Genomic DNA, 21,144 nt, shown 5'->3' with positions numbered 1-21,144 from the left:
CATCAACGGTATATGTTTGTAATTAGTTGAATCGACAAAATTTCTAAATTAAAAAAAGATCTTGAGAAGTATAATTATATATTTTTTGAGTATTTTCGAAATCTAATATCTATTATAAATAGCTATTGTGAAAGTCAGATTATTAATCGATAATTCTAATTAGTAACTTTCTAAATTTCTAAAAAGAACTAGAAAATTAATTAAGGAACATAGTTCATATAATATTTCTTAACTAATAAGCAGGTTTCGTAAGTGATAATTAGTCTAATTTTTTTTTCATTATTGTATTTCAGCGGCACAAAGTTTGAAATCAAAAAATTTCTCGGAAATGATTTGAAATGTTAATAGAGGTCAAATTATCGTCGCGACTTTCGATCAAATTTCACATCAACGACTGATATCAAGTTGGAGAATGGGCTTACGTCGCATAGGCTTGAACTATCCCCATTGATTGCAATCGCTTTATTTAATCGAACGTTTGATGACTCAGCTCAAGGGTCATGAGACTCAGTTACTTGTCTTACTTACAGCATAAATAATCACATGCCGTTATCAGGATTGACTACTGTAAGTCGAATAGGCAAATGTTGCATTGCAAAAGAGAGAAAGAGTCATCTAATCGCAAGTTTTTAAAAATATAAAAATTGATGTTTAAAATAAAATTTTACAAAAGCGAGAGACTTATTGTGATCCTTCGATCGTAAAGGAATTAGGACGAGAAATAAATAAACATGCCATTTATTAAAATAAATTCTAATTTGCTCCATAAAATTCATAGACGCTACATCAGAAAAATTCTACATTTGATACACAATTAGGTGACACAGTATTAGTATTGCCTTCGATGAAGCACGACATTTTCTACAAATATAACTGCCTTCATGTATGTACAATGGCATGTACTTTAGTATGGTATAGACCTCTGTGTCGCTAACTATTAAGTGTTGTTGGCAGCGGAGGCAGAGCTTTTATTGGCATGTGATCGTGTTGCAACTTCGACCGTTGCACGAGACGATCATTGTCACGAATGAACGATAAAGACCAATTTGTTCGATTTGCATTTAAATTCTCTATTTAATTGATCAGTCTTTATTTCGACGAATTAATGCGTTAATTAAGTGTAATTAAATCTCTGATTTTATCGTGCCAAAGTCGCTCTGTACAAACGGCAAGTATAAAATATGTGCGTTTTAGATTAGTATGTTAACAGTTCATGCAATTTCTTACACATAAAAAATGTTTCAGTGCGCACGAATAGTATATTTTGAGAAGAAGATTCTCAATTTTTACAGACAATTTTTCAGCTAAAATGTTTCTAAAAAAATTATCTATAAATTTCAAGATTTCTTAAAGAGAAAAAAAATCAATGAATTAAAAGAGAATCGACGAAAATACATTCTGTAGAATTATATTTCTAATCTCAAAATTAAGACACAAATATTTAAAATGTTTCAAAAAATAATTTTAATAAAATTTATCGGAATTTTTAGCCAGTGTCTTCTTTTGATTCCAAAAATTCAAATCGCGTCGAATAAATTCTCGTCGATTGCTTCGGAATTCATTCATTTTCGCAGATTTATTTTCGACCAAGGCGACTATTTTTCTTGACAGCCTTGGCCTATTTGTAACAACAAAAGAAATCTTTATGTAGATTGCATTCGGTTAACGAGCTGTATTTCAAGAGACTAGAGACCTGACTATATTACTAAATATAATCTATATTATTTTTTAATATAGCTTATATTTTTTAATATATACATATTATATGCTTACAACACAGTGTATAATTACAGTTACAAATTTTAGGAGCAATCAAATAAAAATTATACGTCTATTTATCAATTAAGGGAACGTTGTACATATCACTTTGTATATTTTGCATTGTTTTTAACTAGGCAAGGTGCATTTCAATAGAGCTCAATTTTGCACTTTGCATACAAAATATGTTCAGCTCAGTTCACCATGCAACTACAATATAGGTATAATTGTCTAATGTGTGTTTAGACACGGTTGACATGCAGCGCGTCGCGTCGTCTAATAAAATCTTACAATCAGTGTTAAACTATAAAATTATGTCCAAAGCGTGTGCAGGACATAGTTCTCAAACAAAGTTTTATTTCAGTAGACGTACTGAAATTCATAATAAAAATTCTCTTTATACATATGTTATCGTCCCAACATATATACACATAATTAATATATATGGCAATATATATATTTTTTATTATTCTACCTACAATATGTATATATTAATCTGAATCTTGTAAAAGTATCTTTTCCAAGATCTTGGTGTTTCTTCGACTGATAATTTGTGTGTTACGCTTCCGCGTATATATAATCTTATCCTAATTTTTTCATCAATTGATATAATCTGCTCAGATGGCTTAGTATCATAAGGCTCTTTTTCGTTAAAGTTAGTCAGTTTAAAAAATCAAAAATATCGAAAAAGGAGCAAATTAAGTATATTATGCTTTTATTACGCATCGTAGCCTCTCCTGCTATTTTCTGCTTTGGAACGTCATCTAGCGATGTAGGCTAACATATTTTCTAAAAAATTATTTATTATAATACTCACGTCATTTCACGCATTTTTCTTTTTTTTTCCTTTTCATCTTCATAAAGATATAAAGGATAGAGATACCTACCTACTCTGTACTAATTTATTCAAACTTTTCTTCTTTAAACGCGAGATTAATAGCTTGCCCGACATCCTTCACGATGAACGCCGGCTTGCATAGACTATCGTCAACCGGCAGGTAATCCCTAGGACTATGATCAGTTCTGAATTTGGAATCTGGCTGGTACACGCCGGTCTCGACTAAAATACTAATGCAGGCCTTTGCATCAGGACACTTCACGTTATTTCCGAGGAGCTTCTCTAGGCTGCGAGACTTAGTACCTTCTCCGGATTCGTAATGGGATAAATACTTGTCGTATAAATTCGCGCCAAAAACATCAGTATTGATGTTGTCACTGTAAAAAAAGCAAATGTAAATTGATCTACATGTATCACATGTTATAAATTAAACACATCTACGATTTTTATTATTAACACATACCCGATAGCGTAAATTGTGTCGACGTTCTCGATTCCGATGCTACTAGCGTGATTTACGAGCATTTGATTGGCATGATAATATGTAATCTCACTAGGTTTTCCGACTAGAGCAGCATATGTCATGTCTTTGCCTGTGACTTTCTTGTACAGGCTTTCGAGGCACAATAAGAAAGCGCCGTGGCCGTATCGGGGAATCGGCGCCTCCGATGCCCACAGCAAATCCATGTTGCATGCCAACACTGGAATGTGCGGATAAGGAACAGCAGTAGGCAATCCTGTGGGCATCCCATTGGTAATTAGGAGGTCTACCATTAATTGCAACGGCGTTTCCCAGTTTATCGGCTCGCTTAGAAGCACGATCCCCTCGATTTGCGGGAAATTTGAATCAACTGGACCGCAAATTGGATTTCTCTTCTTCATATTTACATAATCTAAGCTCGGAAAATTTTTTACTAATTCCTCTATGGTTGTGGTCTTCTCAAAACCCAGTTCTCTGGCTATATCTTTTATTGGACCTTGACCCGATATGAGAACCTGTTTATTGTGAAGATAATCGAACATCTGCAATGGTGAATGTGCCAGCACAACTTGAGATTCCGCAACTTCAAAACCTATCCATTTTGAGAGATCCGCTGCTTTCTGACTGCGCAATGAATTTCCACTGTTGGTAACAAATAGTGTAGGGATGCGAAATTTTCCATTTTCTCCTTGAAGCCGCTTGAAAGATTCTCTTACTGGTGGCAATACTTGTCTTCCACGTACTATGACACCATCAATGTCAAAAATTAGACCAAAGTTTGGCTTTGTACTTAAATGCTGTGTAAACAGAAAAAATAAATCTGTTATTTAATATTGTTTAAATATTTATATCAAATTCTATGTATACAAGAGATACAGAAAATTTCAAAACCATACATGATATTAAAATATTTATATTTATCTTTTGGATAATCTGGCATGAGCGCAGATACAAAAATATCTTTAACTCGAGGATGCGATAAAGATTAATTTTATCAGAGAAGAAATACGCAGAGTGTAAACATATTTGTATAAAAAAAAAAAAAATTAAGCACAAATAGATATTTCTGTTATTTACCAATACTTTAATAAGCACTAAAAAAACGTCAAATGAGTTAGCGAATAGGAAAAAAACCGGGACCTCTAATGAATATTTTAGAAGCCTGTTATATCTTCCATGAGTCCATACACGCGTATTGCATATACATTAAACTAAAAATACCAAAGGCAAAGTTATGAAACTCCCCCGAAGTATTATGTAAAACCCGCTTAATATAATAACACGCTGTCACATATTATATGATAACGCAATACGCGAAATAAATCAAAAGAAGAATGGACCGCGCGAGAGTGAGAGAGGTCATAAACAAACCTTGCGGAGTGACAGTCCGAAAAAGAGAAATAGGTAAAGTGCTATACTCACTCGGACTCCGGTGAATCTCGTCCCGACGTCCAGCCGCAGCAAAATATTGGCGAACGTCATGTTGACGTTTCGACTGAAGAGAACGAGAACGACGACTCGCGCGACCGACCCGAAACGCGACCTCAAAACACTCGCGGGCCGCCTGTCGCGGCTCGATTATACATAATGATGTGCTTTGAGGTTACGTTGACCCCGCACACACTTCATTGTACTTTCGCACGTGCCGAAGAGCACAGATGACACGAGAGAGAGGACACGACGCACGACGTTCGGACAGAGTGGAACAAGTCATCGCGATGTTGCACTTACACTCTGTTATCTCTGCACCTCGGATGATAGGGCGGACTGTTATTCATCGTGGATTATAAATTTGTAGACGTGGCGGATTAAAATCACCTTCGGTTTTGACGTAAAAGAGCCGGGAATTGAAGTCATTTATTCGTTCTTCGTTCATTGAACTCTGAATCTTCCAGGATGATCTAATTCTGATAGAAAAGGACAGTGATCGCGCTGGATGGTTCGCTATCTTTGTTTGGTATCGTAGTGAAAAACATATTTATTTTATATGCGTTTTATAAGTTGGAAAAAAAAGAAATAATTCATACACGCACATTTTCGATTTGAAATTTATGAGTGAAACGAAAATATATCCCGGGGAAGCTTCCGTGTCGCTTTTAATATGTAAATATCTGAGAAATGTTTTTAGTTTAGATGATATATAGTGTAAAAAGAGACAGATAGCCAACCAAGTTCAAATAATTTTCTATAGGATAGTATAAACTCACTTTAGTGCACTATAGATTCCACTGTTTCGATTCATACAGTACCGTACGTTTTTGGCAAATTACGCCAAAATGTTTATCAAGCCATTCAAAATCAAGTCCAATTCTCTGCTGAAGGGAACCGAAAGGTTTGTGGAATTTTTTCATCAATTCAATAATCCTTTTAATGAGGTTAACTTTTTATAATACATTTCATGTATCTACCTATCACATTGTGCAAACAAATATTTTCTCCCATGAACTTTTAAATATTTTATATAAATTATGAAAAGTGAGAACAAAAATTCACGAAATTAACTATAATATCTTAAATTAAATTAATGTGTCTATGCAGTAATATTTGAATACATTGCACTGTAATATATTCAGCTACGCTAAATAAATAAGATGTAATTATTTTGTTATATTTCTTCTAGGAAAAGATTATGCGAGGAAATATTGGCAGCATATCCAAGTTTATCGGCAGACATTCAATTGTTGCTGCCTAAAAAGGAGTCTATCAGCCTTATGAAGATAGTAACACACAATGGACAGATAGGCAGAATATACTGCGTCGCCAAGATACCCATGTTCTTTCAACTGGATTCATACAACATATTATTTCCCACAATTTATACATTATGGCACCATCCATGTTTGTTTAATACCTTCACTACACATACGCCAGTTATATCCAAATTAGCTGGTGGTGCAGATCTCATGTTGCCTGGTTTGGTTCTGAAGGAACCAATAACGTTATATAGTTTTGGTAAACTACCAAAAGGTTCTCCAGTAGCGATTAACACTGAAGAGAACAAGGTTTAAATTTTTATTTTCCTGCCAATTAATCCAATATTAAAGTATCAATAAAAAGAATCTCTGTAGAAAATGTTTTTGTGTGCAGGCTACAGTTGCCGTTGGTATCACCGCACTTTCCAGTGAAGACATGTATATGGCAGCTGGACATGGGAAATGCGTAGAGATTTTTCATGTCATTGGTGATATGCTTTGTCAATTAGGCAAGCCACCTTTAAGGCCTGATTTGGGGCCACCGAACGACGATGACACGAATGTGCCAGAAAATGCCGAATCGAATAATCAACAAGTAATTGTGGATGAAACTGAAGAACAGCCGATTAAATTGGAACAACTGGATATTTGCGAGGATTCAAGCGACGTCGCCGAAGACGAAATTGTTTCCAAAGTAAATATGACAAGTTTTTTTAACTCAAATAGATGAAAATAAATTAATTACTTTCGTTATATTTAGGAATATTTGGAAGAAACAGAAAACGTAGAAATGGAGGAAATTGTACAAAGTTCACACACGATCGAATCGGAAATAGTTGATCCAATCCAAGAAATGGATCAATTATTGGAATATTGTTTCTTGAAAGCGTGCAAAACGACGGTAAAGTCTAGCGATCTGCCGATGCTGTCGTCCAATTTCTTTAAAAATCATCTGCTGGTTGCCTGTCCACCGGGTAAAAATGTCGATGTGAAAAAGTCTCGGTACAAAAAATTATCGGTTTTTCTGGCAGAAATGAAGGCCAAAGGAATAATTAATACATCCATCACGAAAGGTGTCGAGACTTTATTGTCCATCAAGGTAATACTCACCTTTCGGCTTTCTTTATAATTGAAAAGTATATTTCAAAATCATTTTGAGCTCATGTTTTTCAATAGTAAAGATTTTATCACACATGTTGATTTAACTTGATTTTCTACACTTTTATAAGTAATCTTTTAATCAATGTGTATGATTAGAATAGCGTGTTGTAATAGGTTCCATTCTTTTACTCTTCAGTTCGATCACCCGCTTGTGAAGCAATTAATCGTTAACGAAGAACCAATCGTGGCCGAACCGGTAGTTTCGAATAGCGCTGTCGTATCGGAATGTTACAAAGTGACCGCCGATGTTCTGCCAATTCTGTCGAAATTTGGCTACGAGTAAGTACACTTAAATGGCACTTGTCGAATAAAACCTTACATTCGCGATGCAATGTAGTTGCAAGAGAGATTATTTTCTGTATGATGATGAAGGAAATCGCTAAAATTGTTAAACCGTCATATGCATAATTAAATATATTGTGTTTCACTCTACATCGGAATGCATAAAATCACCGATGATTGCAGGAAGGGCGACGTGATGAAAAGAGCTGACATCAGAAAATGTTTCACCGAATACGTGAAAACGGAGGATCTGCAGAACGGAAAGTAAGACGATGATGCTTCACCAGTATATGTCTTAATGCCGTTTCTTCCACTGAATCATCACTTTGGATTTGTAGGACGTTAAAGTTGAATCCCCAACTGGCGGGCATCATGCGAACCAAGGCTCACCAGGAGACGGTGACGATGGAGGACGGAATAAATAAGTTTATCGGTCGCATGACGCACATGCACGAGGTCACTCTAGCGGGGAATACTTTGTTGCACACGGGAAAACTGGAACCGATCGACATGAGGGTGACGGTGCGATCAGGTGGGAAAAAGGTAAAAGCAAGCTTGACTTGAGATGTGGAAAGCTGTGTAAATTATTCGCTTTTTTCTGACGATTATTTCATAAATCGCAGGTGACGTTGGTGAATAATCTGGAAACATTCGGCATCAATTTGAAGGAATTCAGTAAAGAGTGCCAGAATATCGGTGCAAGCGCGACAATCACCGATGATCCTGGCAAAAAGACCCCCAGCGTTCTTGTTCAAGGAAACCAAATTTTATATGTGTACAAATTACTTACAGGTGAGTCACTTCGATTTCAATCTTTTATAGTTTCGCGAACAAAGTATGTAATTTTATCACGTTTATTACTTTTGCAGAGAAATATCAAATTAAAAAGAATTATATAAGAGGTTTAGAATTTGCGCCAAAAAAGAAAAAATAATTTTTTTTAAATAAGAAATAAACTTATAAATATTCTGTAAATAAATCAGACACTGTTTTCCCTTTTGATGTTATTCGCGAATGAAATAATATACTCGTGCTCTTTATGTTTGCGCGATTGTCCAAAGATTGATCAATAGTGCAATTATTCTTCAATTTTTTTTATCGAGATTTTCTCGTAAAACGTAAATGTTCAATTCTGATGAAACAATTTTAATCGTAAAAGATTACAGAAGAACGCTGCCACTATAATACATCGCCAAAACATTTTCTGAGAGAATGTTTAAAGCGATTAGAGAATTAACGATATTTATCGTTCTAACAGAAAGATGCACGTTATAATAAGTAATTATTAAATAAAACAGACTCTTGCACAGACAGTACGAGTTCTTGTCACTAGCAAAATTGTTCCGACCTTACCATATCCTGTCATAATATAAAGCAAAGAGAAAATATCGAAAAGTGCCGAAGAATTAGGTAACTTTCGTGCGAGAGATGACAGGCGATCGATGTTTGTTAATATAATTTATTATATATCGAGGTTTCAACATGGAAAAGTACAAATATTGCAATATAGGGAGGGCCCGCGAGCTCTCCTCGGGAGGGAGGGAGGGAGGGAAGGGGTGAAAGGCAGGGAAAGGGTTTTTCGATTGCACAGAAGGGAGAGACGACGCACGTAAAAGGGTGGATGTTCCTTGCAGGATACGAGGGGGATGTTGCGTTCGGATAAAAACCGAGAGCGAATCGCGTATACGTGTATAATGTATATATAATGTATATGTATATATAATCATGTTTTTCACATATATATTTATATATCTTCATATCGCATTTTTTTTTACTTTTGCCTTAAATTTATCCCTTTTTTTCTCCCTCTATTTTTTCTTCTCGAGGCGCGACGGGATGCCGACAGACGTCGCGAAAAGCGTGAGGACCCAGGTACCAAACTGACATTATTAGACGTCGAATGATGTCATTAAACGTCAAAGTGACGTCATTTTGCTACTCGGGGACGTCCATCGGGGTTTTCAGTGATTTTTTTTCTTTTCTTCTTTCGCTCGGATAAAAGGAAGGTTCCCTCCTCTCCACGGCCCCCGCATATATTTAATACTCGTTTTGTTCTTCACTTTTTTCTCTTTTTTTTACTTTTATTCTACCTGATACGCACAGGCGCGTCACGAGGAATCGCGACGCGCACGTGCGTGTTTCGTGACAGTAATTACTTTTTTCCTCGCTTTCTTTATCTCTCTCACTATCATCTCGTTATCATAATCGTCATCGTTAGCCTTATCATTATCGTCGCCTTGCGCCTTCTCTTAACTAACTGCCTCGCAGACGTACGATCGATCGAGACATAGCGATCTATCTCACGGATTATCGTCCACCCTTCGCCGAATCCATGAATCATCATTATGTCATCGCAATGATATAGACATAGACGGTATATGGAAATCGTCATCTTATGTGATTCGTGACCCTTCCCTCGATTTTTTTTTTTTTTTTTGCGACATTCTCCATCCAAAGTTTGATGACGATGACTCCTGAATGATATACTTTAGCTCGCATTGATTCCTGATTCTTTGGTTCCTAAAGAACCTAATTGTTCGATTAATTGTACTCTTTTTTTTCGCCAATTTTATTTTAATCGCAATACTTTAATGATCGATTAATGCGATAATTAATGATTGACAAATTCAACGAACGGCACACGGAAAAATTCATCTAAACGTCGATTAAGCCTAAAACTCGCGCGCATTTTACTCGTGGACCAGATTATGTCAGTCTTCTCGTTTAAAGCGTCGAACGACACGGATTTATCCGATCGTTCTGTTCTCTTCGCGCGATTCTCGCAGAATAATCGCAGCGAAGGCTCGATAATTCCCTAATCCGAACGCTATGATTCGATCGTCATCGATTTATCTTAGGACAAATCATCTTTCCTCTACGTCTGCAGAGGAAATTCTCATGCTCGCTCTTTTTTTCTCTTTCTCTCACACACATACACATACACGCACTTCCTTTTCTCTCTCTTTTATTTCACCTCGCATTCTTTTGTGGGAACATTTTTTAATGTACTTGCCGTTGTTACCATTTTTCAGCATCTCTCTTCAAATCAACTTGCCTAAGTTCTTTATCTCTCTATAATCTCTCTCTCTCTCTCTCTCTCTCTCTCTCTCTCTCTTTCACTCAATCATTCTCTCTTTCTCTCTCTCTATTTCGTTTTTTTCTTGCTCGCTCGGTCTCATTTGCCTTCTGAATTTTCGTAGTTTTTTTTATGCAACACATAATGCGACTAGGTAGTACAGGTTAATTAATAATTAATATCGTGTTAGTTATACAATAATAACGTATGACTAGACAATGCAAGATAATAATTATATCATAAATATAGTAATAATCATAGTATGGATCGCAATTTATATCAACAATGTGGCGGCGCGCACGTGTTTCGAAGAAACGTCAAATTATCGTTTCGTGTATGTGTCTGCCTCTGTGTGTGCGTGTTCCCCTGTGCGTGACTATTTCCCCGCTTCCTACATATGCATTACATATGTATGTACGTGTGTGTATGTATATGTGTTCCTTTTTCCCTCAAGTGTGGTCCATTTGTTTTTTTTTTCTCGCGTGTTGCATCGTGAATGTGGAATTAAAAAAGGGGCGATCGCGAAATTAGAACAAAAAACAAGAACAAGTCTTGAATAAGTGAAGGTGTATAATTTTCGAAATCCGTTTTATCCTCATGATTTACTCGTAAAAAGGACCCTTTTTTCATCCTGCTCTCAGGATGCAACATCCCGCGAGGTTTAGTTTATATACACCGAAAACAATTATTAAATTAATAAATATTTATTTCAATACTGAAATATTTTTCCCATCAAATCGATATTATTAGTATCAAATTTATTAGGCAGTATTGAAATATAAATATTTATTCGAATTCAGTAATTTGTTTTCAGCGTATGTATATAGTCTTCATTTTTTGACGTGTGTATGTGTGAGTGGAAGCGTTTTGCGCGTTTTATAGTTAACGTCTCGGTATCCCGATTAATTCCTTAAAATGTATGCGAATAAATGCGTCCATCGCGCAGATACGTGCGATTTCCGTTTGAGAGAAACATTAATAAACTGTCGGATAAAATGCACGTGTAATCTTCCATCCGCGCGCGATCCTATGTACGTATGTACATCTCCTAATGACAAAAATCATTATATATATATATATATTATATATATATCCCGGTGAGAGAGATATAAATAAATTGCAGTTTCAGCTGCACGCGACGCAACGTCGTCCAATTTGCGGATAATTCTCGCTGGTTGATCGTTAATTAATCGCGTTCGTTAAACACGATCGCGTCGCGCCAATTATCTCGCACGATAATAAGATATACGCAATCATCTAATAATGATATCCATACGAGTCGCATAAATGTTCGCTCCGTTCACTAATAATATAATACGTAATTAGCGTGACGATAATAATAGCAATAATAAGAACGATAATAACACCAATATGTACGTATGTATACAGAGTTCTGTCGAGGATACAATATGGTAATATCTCTATCTCCCTTCCTCTTTTCCGTCATCACAATCTCAATTTCAATTTTTCTCCCTTTTTTCCTATACATTTTTCTATATACGTATATAAAGTATGGGTTTTTACGATTGCACGGGTGAGAAAAACTAAGATCCTCAAAGGTGTATAAGGAGGATATAAAAGATTCGAGATTTCTTCCTAATCCGGAAGACTCCGAAAATCTACTCCTTGAGAGAGATTAAGAAAAATGTGTCCGGAGAGAATCTCTCATCTCTCGTCCTCGTCGTTTAACGTTATACAGTTACGCGCTGTCGATGTCGGTCGATGAATTTTCAATCATCGACGGACATCAATCTGCCCAGGGCTGAATCCAGGGTGCGGCTTTGGAATTTAAAAATCAGAAAAAAATCTTGTTGACTCTAAGGATCTCTAGGAAAAAAAGTATAGGCGAGACTCTTCCGCAATATTCTCCTCTATCTTATCGCGAGATGTTTCCACCAAGTGGTTCAACACGTCCGGAGACGTATCGTTGTTTATCGGTTCTTTTTTTTTTTTTAGTTATATATACAATATATATACAAATAAAATACAATGTATATGTGTATATATATATAATATATACTAGTTGTGTGAAGAGTCCCCGTGATATGGCGTTCACAGGGAATTTTCGTTTAACCCATATTAATCCGATATGCTGTCACGTTATTAAATTAATTATCTCAATTTATTATTATAATTAATCTAAATATCGCCAGATTATTAAGGGTTAAGCTCTCCGTTAAGTTTACAGTACTTTGAATCTCGTTCGATGATTAATCTCCGCGCGGAGACGCTGACGGTTTCTTTGTCGACGTTATACAAATTATTGTATTAACAACGAAAAAATGCTTCTTTTATTTCGCGCGATAATCTCTTGTACGATATATACGGAAGCATATTTTTACGTCAACATTCTAATATTCCCCTCCCTGTTGAGCTATGACCGTGTAAACCTGTTCGCAGTAGTAAAATCGAGATACGGTCAGACATACTCGATGAGCCGTTCTGATTTCTAAATCGAATCGATCTCTCATTTATTTACTTCATGCGAGGCCTAAGAAGTAAAACCTATTTCTTTGGTCGTGTATGTCTTTCCGATTAAGAAAAAATTCGTAGTCTCCTCGTTTGTCATTACTCACTAAATAACTTCACACCTAACATCGACTTTTTCGACAAGTATATCGATACTTGTCGCGATAGTTGCCGTTTCAAAATTGATCTCGAATTAATGCAACAACCCCCTTTAATTATCCTAAACTTTATTCGCTTCATCCTCAGTTCGTTTCTTATAATCGTTATGTTTTATTTTCTTTTTTCTTTTCGTTTTTTTTCTTTAAATCGTACCACTTAAATATCGAGTATCGCGAAATTGGAAATGCTTAGGTCGTCGCGACACTATCGCTATTATTATCACTTGGAGTTTTTATGCAGTCCTTAGTGCGAATCGTCCGATTAGATTGGGAGCATTAAGAATTCCCGCGAAATTTTCTTCTCGCGAAGATATAATCTCTCCCCTTCTCCATCCCTATATGGTCCAAAGCATCGATTGATATTAATCAATTCTCGTATCCACAAAAATTTCTCCTTTAGTGTGACAAAACGAAATTCTTCATATTTTCAGACGTAAGATTATATATTCGCGATTAAAATTAAATTAAAGATAAATTAATAATTTTTGTATTAAGATTTAAGCTTGAAATTAAATCAACTTTCCTAATTAATTTTTGAAGAAAAGTAATAGCGAAACAATTTAATAGTTGTGCGTGAAAATTTTCAATAACATTTTTTCCAGCATAATTCAGAAGAGATTAAATTCTATCGATATTCGAACATCTTCCGTCGATCGATATCTTTTGGTCATTTTGTTTGCTCACTCATGTTGTCCCCTTTCACATAAAGGATATTATGCGTGTCACATAATATCTAACGTTATCGTTATCCCTATTATAATGTATAGCTACCGCGTAGGATTTCTCTCCCTTAATACCGCTCTTCTCTTATTATTCGGTTACAGTAAATATCGCTATTAATAATACCGCGTATAAACCCGTCATAAAATACATTATTTTATTTAAATCCGCGTATCTCTCTCGCTTACGGCATCTACAACATTATCATCTCGCTCCTTTCGCTATATATTTTTCTCGTTACGTTTATCGTTCGATTAATAATTACGGAAATTGCAGTGAGAGCATACCTAACATCCAGCGGCGATCCTCTTCCCTCGATGCGTAAAAATCGAATAACCGCTTGATTCTTTCGCCTAATTGTCTAATTAATACCGAGGCGTGTGGAATCTCTTTTGTGTGTCGACGAAGAATTAACGTCAATCGATCGTCAAGTTAAGTCGACCGATCGGTTGGTAGGACACATTGCCATTTGTCAATGAAAAATATCTAAAAAAAGGAATAATTATACGGTTTATTGAAATTCACTGATAATCGAGTCATGGATAATTCTATTTAAATATAATAAGTTACACAAAAAGCATTAATTCATTCGTAAATATATAGGGTAAGTCGGTAGAAACAATCGCGCGGAAAACACGTAATTAAGGAAACAATTAATTGTCTCGTTATATCGTAGTCCGTTTATCGACTCGGGTCAAACGGCGGAAAAATAATATATGTCGTATTAAAGTCTTTTTAATCTAATTGTTCGGCCTAAACTCGTCCGTCACTAAACGAACAATCAATTATCGCCATGTGAATCTAGCTTGTTGTTTTTTTCGCAACAGTCTATTTCTCCCAGTACAAGTGAGAGCCTTTCAAGATTTCAAATCGCCATTAATATACTATTTTCGATCTATACAGAGGATGTCCCAAAATGTCTCCGTTTAATTTTTCGCAATTAACTTTATAATCGATATTTTAATTCAGTAGAATTTAAAACTGAAATTTCAATGATATACCTTAATCTCAAATTTTACAAATTTTAAATTCTATAAAGTAAAAATACATATAATTATATATCCAGTATATACATATGTGTATACATATACGTATATACTGAAAAAGATAAAAAATTATATATGGACTTTCAAATCTTTTGACCGGTCAGAGAAATTATTGTAATAGAAATTTTTTGATGCTGAATTTTTTTAGAACAGTCTTATTGTTATTCATCTTTCGGGATACCTTGTATACATCGCTTATCACATTGTTCGTTACATCATAATACCTCACACCGATCATATGTCGCGTCAATGAACAGACTGAGACGCAAGAAACTTTCCAGCGCACGTTCTGGAGCATTTAATTAGTCGCATAAAGCGACTAATTAGATGGACATTTAATTTAAGATCGATAAGCGAGTCTGTCGAGATATTCATCGTACGTACTTGCATGTGTGCGTGATTAAGCCATCCGCGTTCTTGTCTCAAGTTAATCCTCAACTGATAACGCGGATTTTTTTTTAATTTTTCTAAGTATCGCAATCGACATTAGAAATCCTCAAGATATTAGGTACAAATATTTCTGAAGAAAGGTTTCCTTCGTACATTTTTTTTAAATTTCTGTTGTATTAATAATTGTTAATCAATTTTTTTCTACACAATATTATATCAAAATTATTGGAAATGATTAGACGTATTTTATGTTGCTCTCTTCGTCATGAGTTAAGGATTAACATTGTGGATAATCGTACGTGCAAATTGATCAGACGATCATGTAATGAATATTTTGCAAATTAAAATTAACGTTGTAATTTTCTCATAACCATCCGTTTATGATTCGTTCGTGTGCGTGATTAACTTTCCACATTTCTTCGTCTCTCGTTACGACCGACCGATGAAACTATCGATGTTCAAGTGAATAATATTTTTTGTAAACTAGAAAGAAATTTAAAATATAGATCTTTTCTTATTTAATTAAGATTTGAGAATATTATGAAAAATCAGTTTCCTGTGGAATCTTAACGGATTATTGTATAGATCTCAATTAATTTTTGAACATCTAATTGAATTATGGAAGAATAATTGTGCTGTGATTCGAAGCTAATATTCTCATATACATTTTTTCTTGTCATTTTCTCCATAATTTTCGTATATTAGCACTCATTTTCCTTCATTGATTGATAATTTGTAATTACAGAAAAGAATAATAATCTGGAATGTAATTGCAAAAATATTTTTGACGGAACCTATTATTTTTACAATGTGCGTGTTTAAATATCTTCCGTCTTCTTCCCGATTGTATCCACACACATCGATTGATCGACATCGAACCGCCGGTTGTAACCAAATTAGTAAACAAATTTCCATGAAAATTATCATGTATTAAATGCTGTGCGTGATTAGAGTCCCTCGATCCTCGATATTTTATTAATAAAACTCGATACTTAAAAACGTAAACGAAAATGAGCAGATTGCACAAAAGTCTAAATTATTCAAGGAATCGTATATATTTCGTCCAAAATTGCATAAACAGGTCATTTGTCTATTTACAGTTACGATTATCGTCGTACAGATGTAATTCATACGAACATTCATCCTGGATTCTTCGGTGAACGAGACGAGAAACAGAGTCTTACGCCAGTTTATCTCGCTTTTGCTCGCAAGATCGTGCGATCGAAAGTAAACGAAATTTCATTCTGTGCGTCTCGATCGTATCAATTTTGTTTTATTTTTTTTTTCTAGAATTCAACGAAAAAGAAAAGTATCTTTTCCTTTCTCACTCTCTCTCACTCTCTCTTTCTTTCTCTCTCTCTCTGGCTCTCTTCCCCGATTCATACGATTAATGCTAACCATAATCTCACTTAATCTCATTCATATCCTCCTTCCTGCTTCCTTCTCGTTCCTTTTTCTTTTTTAATATTCACTCTTCATAGCATGATTCGCGTCCATTTAATGGATCGCCTAATTTGCGATTGGAAATATCCAAAACGGTAGTATTGCACTGCGTTAGCCTGCCTGACAATTTTTTTTTTTTATGAACACTTATACATACAACGTTATATAATATCGTAATGGTAAAATCGCTGATAATCGTAATAGTAACACGAGGTCGTTGTGACGAAAACGACGACGACGACAACGACGGCTCGCCAATGTATACATCGGAAAATATCGATCATGTCGACGATCTTTTAAACACTGGTAACTGTCGGCTCATTCATCTGGACGTTCTCCTTGAAACGTAACTCATTGAAAAGTCACCGTTCGTTTCAGTCATAGACTTTCAGTAGTTTGGAATTTCGCCCGACATTTACATATAAAGTTAAATAACTGATACTCATGAAATAGATATTAGTGTTCTAGATTAGAATTAAAAATCGCTCTGGATTAAGTAAGAAAAAATTCTATTAATTTAATTTAATATATAATTTTAAATACAGATCATTTATTTTAATATATAAACCTAGATATTTGTAGAACATGTGAATTAACGAATAAATTATATAAATTATTGGAACAAATTATAGCTTTACGATATTTACCTATAAAATCAATATATAAAGGCGATGAGTATATTTCTGTTACGTTTGATCAAGGAGAACTTCCTCGATTGTACTGCCCTTCCGAACATGTCATTTTTACTTAAAAAAAAAAAGAAAAAAGAAATGGTTTTTATCTTAACACTGGTGATATTCGTTTAACTTTCATTCGAACCCATGTCGAAATATATGCGTTCTTTGTTATAAAGGGGATATCTTTGGCGTTAGTACGATATATAACTCGAAATCGATAATCAAAAGCGCGTATATATATGTACATATGTGTATATATGTATATACGATTTATCGCGCGACTTTTGTACGCAGAGGATTAATTGTACGCGCCATGGAATGTGCAATAATGTGTGTGAATGTTTCTCGTCTATTTCTCTCGACACAGCTTTACATTCAACGAGAAAAAAATAATCCGAAATAGTTTTAATCAAAATTGACGTAAGAATATTCATCAAACAAATGAAGAAATAAGATCACTTCAAATTACAATTGCGATAATTAATCCTTTTCGGAGGCTCGCTGCTTCCGAATTAAAAACCGAGAAATAAAAAAAAAAAAGCGGAATTCGAGATTGTAGACGAGAGAAGGAAGTCTTTTGTATCGCGCGCAAAAATCCTCAGGATTCGGATGGAATGTTTCGATAGATCGATATTGGCCTCTGATCTTACTTATACAAGCACCTCGCAAATATCCCGTCAAAAAATTAGATTACATCAACTCCTCTCACCCCCGTTCCTTCTATTGAGTCCTATAACTTTCGAAGTACCCTCTATATCTTTTGTTTCTCGCGATAGAGTGAAGCGATCGATCTTCGGCGAAAACGCCGAAATAATCGCAAGTCGTAAATCGACGTTTCTTTTTTACGCGATTACACGAGTTACAACGTTCCTTTGGAACCATTTTCTTTTAATTATTATTCTAAAATTCGCGACACACATGAGCTATTCGAGTGAAAACATTACATCGCTATCGACTATTGCCGGAATAGAATAAGATCTTGTTTGAATACAAAATGAGCGATATATGCGCTCATTAAAAAAATTTTTTGTTTTTTTAATGAAAAATTCTAATCCATGCAAATATGATATACGATGATATTATTTTCACCCACGCATACAGCGCATCGGGAATCCAAGCGAGTATCGTGAGGACAATTTACTCTACGCATACGTCTCGAAGATAGAAATCCGTATGTTTTCAGCGTAGATTCAACGAGATGAACCAAGTAAACTGTTCGTTTTTATAATTTTTCCCATAAAGGATCGAACTCGAAAACAGTCCATACGTTCAACGTTAAATCGTACGCTGAATTAGGGAAACAAAGGATCGCTGCCGGGCTTCCTCGAAGTGCTCGTGAGAACGCTCGGGAAGGAAGATTTATCTTTAATTGGCTTTCAATTCTCGCGTTAACGCCAATGATAAGCAAATTCTGCTTCGAGAAGCCTCTACTTCCGCGACCACGAAGTTACAATCGAAGTTAAACCAGGTCAAGCTGATCCCTCAATTTCAATCAGCCTGGCCTAGAAGACAGAGCGATCGAGTGTAATTTTAATCGTCCCGTTTTTTAGCAACGCTATAAACCTCGTTTCCGTCGACGAAGGACGAAATTCGAGGATGTAGCTCCGAAGAAGAAAGTTTGCTTTCTTCGAAAGCGAAACTTTTATTTATTTCTTTTTTTTCCAGCTGTTTCCTTCGATGAAGCTTCCCTCGAATTTCACGGTGTTTCGACGAATACGAGTGTTTTGCGCACATCGAGCATAAGTAACCATCTCTTGTCGCACGAGCGCTTAATTAGAAACGTGAATTACGAACATCGGTCGTTATATGCGAGATTCGGTAACAGTCTTATCGATGAGCGAGCGAGTCTCTCGGCACCATCGTGATTCGGAAAGAAGACGATGCGATCGCATCGGATTGCTGATCGAGATGATCGCGCGATTATTCAACCGTGCGGCATATATGTATATCGATATATGCCAGCTGATTGTAGCTAACTTATTTAAGCTGTCAAACGCACGTGCGGCCCTCTCTTTCGCGATTAGCAACAGAAACCTGGATCAGCAGGATGTTAGAAATTCGCGAAATTTGCGCGACAATCTCTCTTAAAGCGCACTGAAAATAAATTATTAAATTAATCAATATTTTATTTCGACGGATAAATATTTATCGGTCTTGAAAAGGATTTTCTTGTATCAAATCAGTTATTATTAGTTTAATTCTTTTTTCCGTGTAGGAAGTTGCGACAAAATTATGGCGTACTGTTGCGTAACAACGATCAATCGGACCGCAGGAACGTGTGAAAACTGTGTGAAAATGTTTTTCGCACCCTGGCCACGAGGAGGACCCGACTTTTGCTTTTTTTTTTTTAAATTTTTTAAATAGAAGATTATAAACCGGAAGAACTCCCTCCCTTCCTCGCTCACGTGTTTTCTCCCTGTCTAACCCCCGTGAATGCACTATGAAACCTGTTTCGTTAAACGTACAACGAAAATCTTTGGGACACCCGTTATTAGAGAATCATTTATTTTCGTTTGCCTCGAAATTATTCGTGTTAATATCCGCGCGCTTGACTTTCCGTCTTATAGTTTGTGTGCTTTTTTCTCCCGTTAAAGTTTAATAATTACATTTATATTTTTATACTGTTTATTTGTACGCGTACGTGTGTGTATATGTATGTGTGTATATGGGTATGTATCAGCGTGTTTAATATGTGTCATTCTCGCCTCTTTCATGCCTCCTTTCGCTTGCGCTTCTCTTAATAATCGTCAAAATCGTTCTCCAGATTCTCTCTCTCGCGCTCTCTCATCCTCGCGCAATTGATTTTGTTCTGTTTTTTTTTAGTATCACTATAGAGTTATCGTAATTAAATATTTATACACCCATTGACAGACTAGCTACCACGTTTTTTTGTCGTTTAAATATAGTTTCATAGATATCAATTAATTTAATTAATTAATTAGTTATTATAAGTTATGATAATTAATAATTAGAATAATATATCAAAACATGTACAGAAGATTATAGATTACTTCTCTCTTTTCTCTCTCGCTCTCTCTTTCTTAACTCTTTTTTTTATCCCCTATGCTCTCTTTTCCATTCTCTAGATTGACGTGTTTTCTTCTTTCCGTTCTAATTCGTCTCTATTTCTCCTTTTTTTTTTATTTTGGTTATAGAGTAATTATCAGTTTTTTGTGGATCGTTGTGGCTCGCCTCGGAATAATTTCTCGAGTACTTTAAATATTTTCTATCTCATTCTCTCGTATTCTTTCGCTCGCTCGCATTCGCTCATTCCCTCTCTCTCGCTCGCTTTCTCTCTCTCTCTCACTCGCACTTTTTTATTTGCATAATATCTGTTTTTTTTCTCTCTCTCTCTCTCTGCCGCTTTTTCGTCCGCAACTTTTTTTAAGTTAGTTTTAGTTTAGACAGTACATAAATACTTTTCATTTTTTTTCTTAGTTAGGCCTACGATGAGCTAGAGTTGCTTTTGCTGCTTTTCCATGACGCCGTTTTTTTCATCTCACGTTTTGCCGCGTTTCCGCATTTTACGCACGCCCGAATCCGTACAAGTTACGCATCGTCCCTTTCGCATTATGCAATTTCATTACCTTATACCCCGTTCGCAATCCCATTGCCGATGCCGCAAGTGCCGCCTGCATCCCTCTTCGTGCAAAAAGTCATTATAGAACCGGTTAAATTAAATTAAAGTCATTATAACGCTTAAATTAAATTGACCAGTCGCGTCGTAAAATAAATCGCTACTGCAGTTCAAAATAATAAATGTCCAAGGAAGATCAGATTATAAACTCGCGTAACATGCTTATGCAATTATGCTGTATGTCCGAAACTTTAACGAGGACCATTAAATTAAATTAAATCGGAAAAGTGCAAAAGGCGCTCGCGGGACCCGCAACGATGATGGTTAAAAGTTCGTGGATTATGTGTAACTCACATTCCCTGGTCGAGTGAGAAT

The 21,144-nt window shown here is 35.5% G+C and overlaps 2 protein-coding genes across 2 annotated transcripts; one reads left to right on the top strand and one right to left on the bottom strand.

Moving 5' to 3' along the window:
• Positions 1-737: 737 nt before the first annotated feature.
• Positions 738-4,989, bottom strand: LOC114929241 (haloacid dehalogenase-like hydrolase domain-containing 5). The gene is made up of 4 exons (XM_029300717.2): positions 4,500-4,989; positions 3,060-3,874; positions 2,646-2,973; positions 738-2,547 (listed from the first exon to the last, which is right to left on the bottom strand). The coding sequence occupies exons 1-3, from the start codon at positions 4,557-4,559 to the stop codon at positions 2,661-2,663; spliced, it is 1,188 nt and encodes a 395-aa protein (XP_029156550.2). The 5' UTR covers positions 4,560-4,989; the 3' UTR covers positions 738-2,547; positions 2,646-2,660.
• Positions 4,666-8,526, top strand: eIF2D (eukaryotic translation initiation factor 2D). Its single transcript, XM_029300716.2, has 9 exons — positions 4,666-5,409; positions 5,698-6,079; positions 6,165-6,464; positions 6,531-6,869; positions 7,068-7,210; positions 7,397-7,477; positions 7,552-7,756; positions 7,837-8,005; positions 8,083-8,526. The coding sequence occupies exons 1-9, from the start codon at positions 5,354-5,356 to the stop codon at positions 8,145-8,147; spliced, it is 1,740 nt and encodes a 579-aa protein (XP_029156549.2). The 5' UTR covers positions 4,666-5,353; the 3' UTR covers positions 8,148-8,526.
• Positions 8,527-21,144: the final 12,618 nt, after the last annotated feature.

Source organism: Nylanderia fulva, unplaced genomic scaffold (assembly GCF_048542155.1).
Source record: "Nylanderia fulva isolate GAGA-0341 unplaced genomic scaffold, ASM4854215v1 Scaffold14, whole genome shotgun sequence".
NCBI classification, from domain to species: Eukaryota; Metazoa; Arthropoda; class Insecta; order Hymenoptera; family Formicidae; genus Nylanderia; species Nylanderia fulva.
The sequence above is the reverse complement of the archived record's forward strand: the minus strand, read 5'-3'. Positions and strand labels throughout refer to the sequence as shown.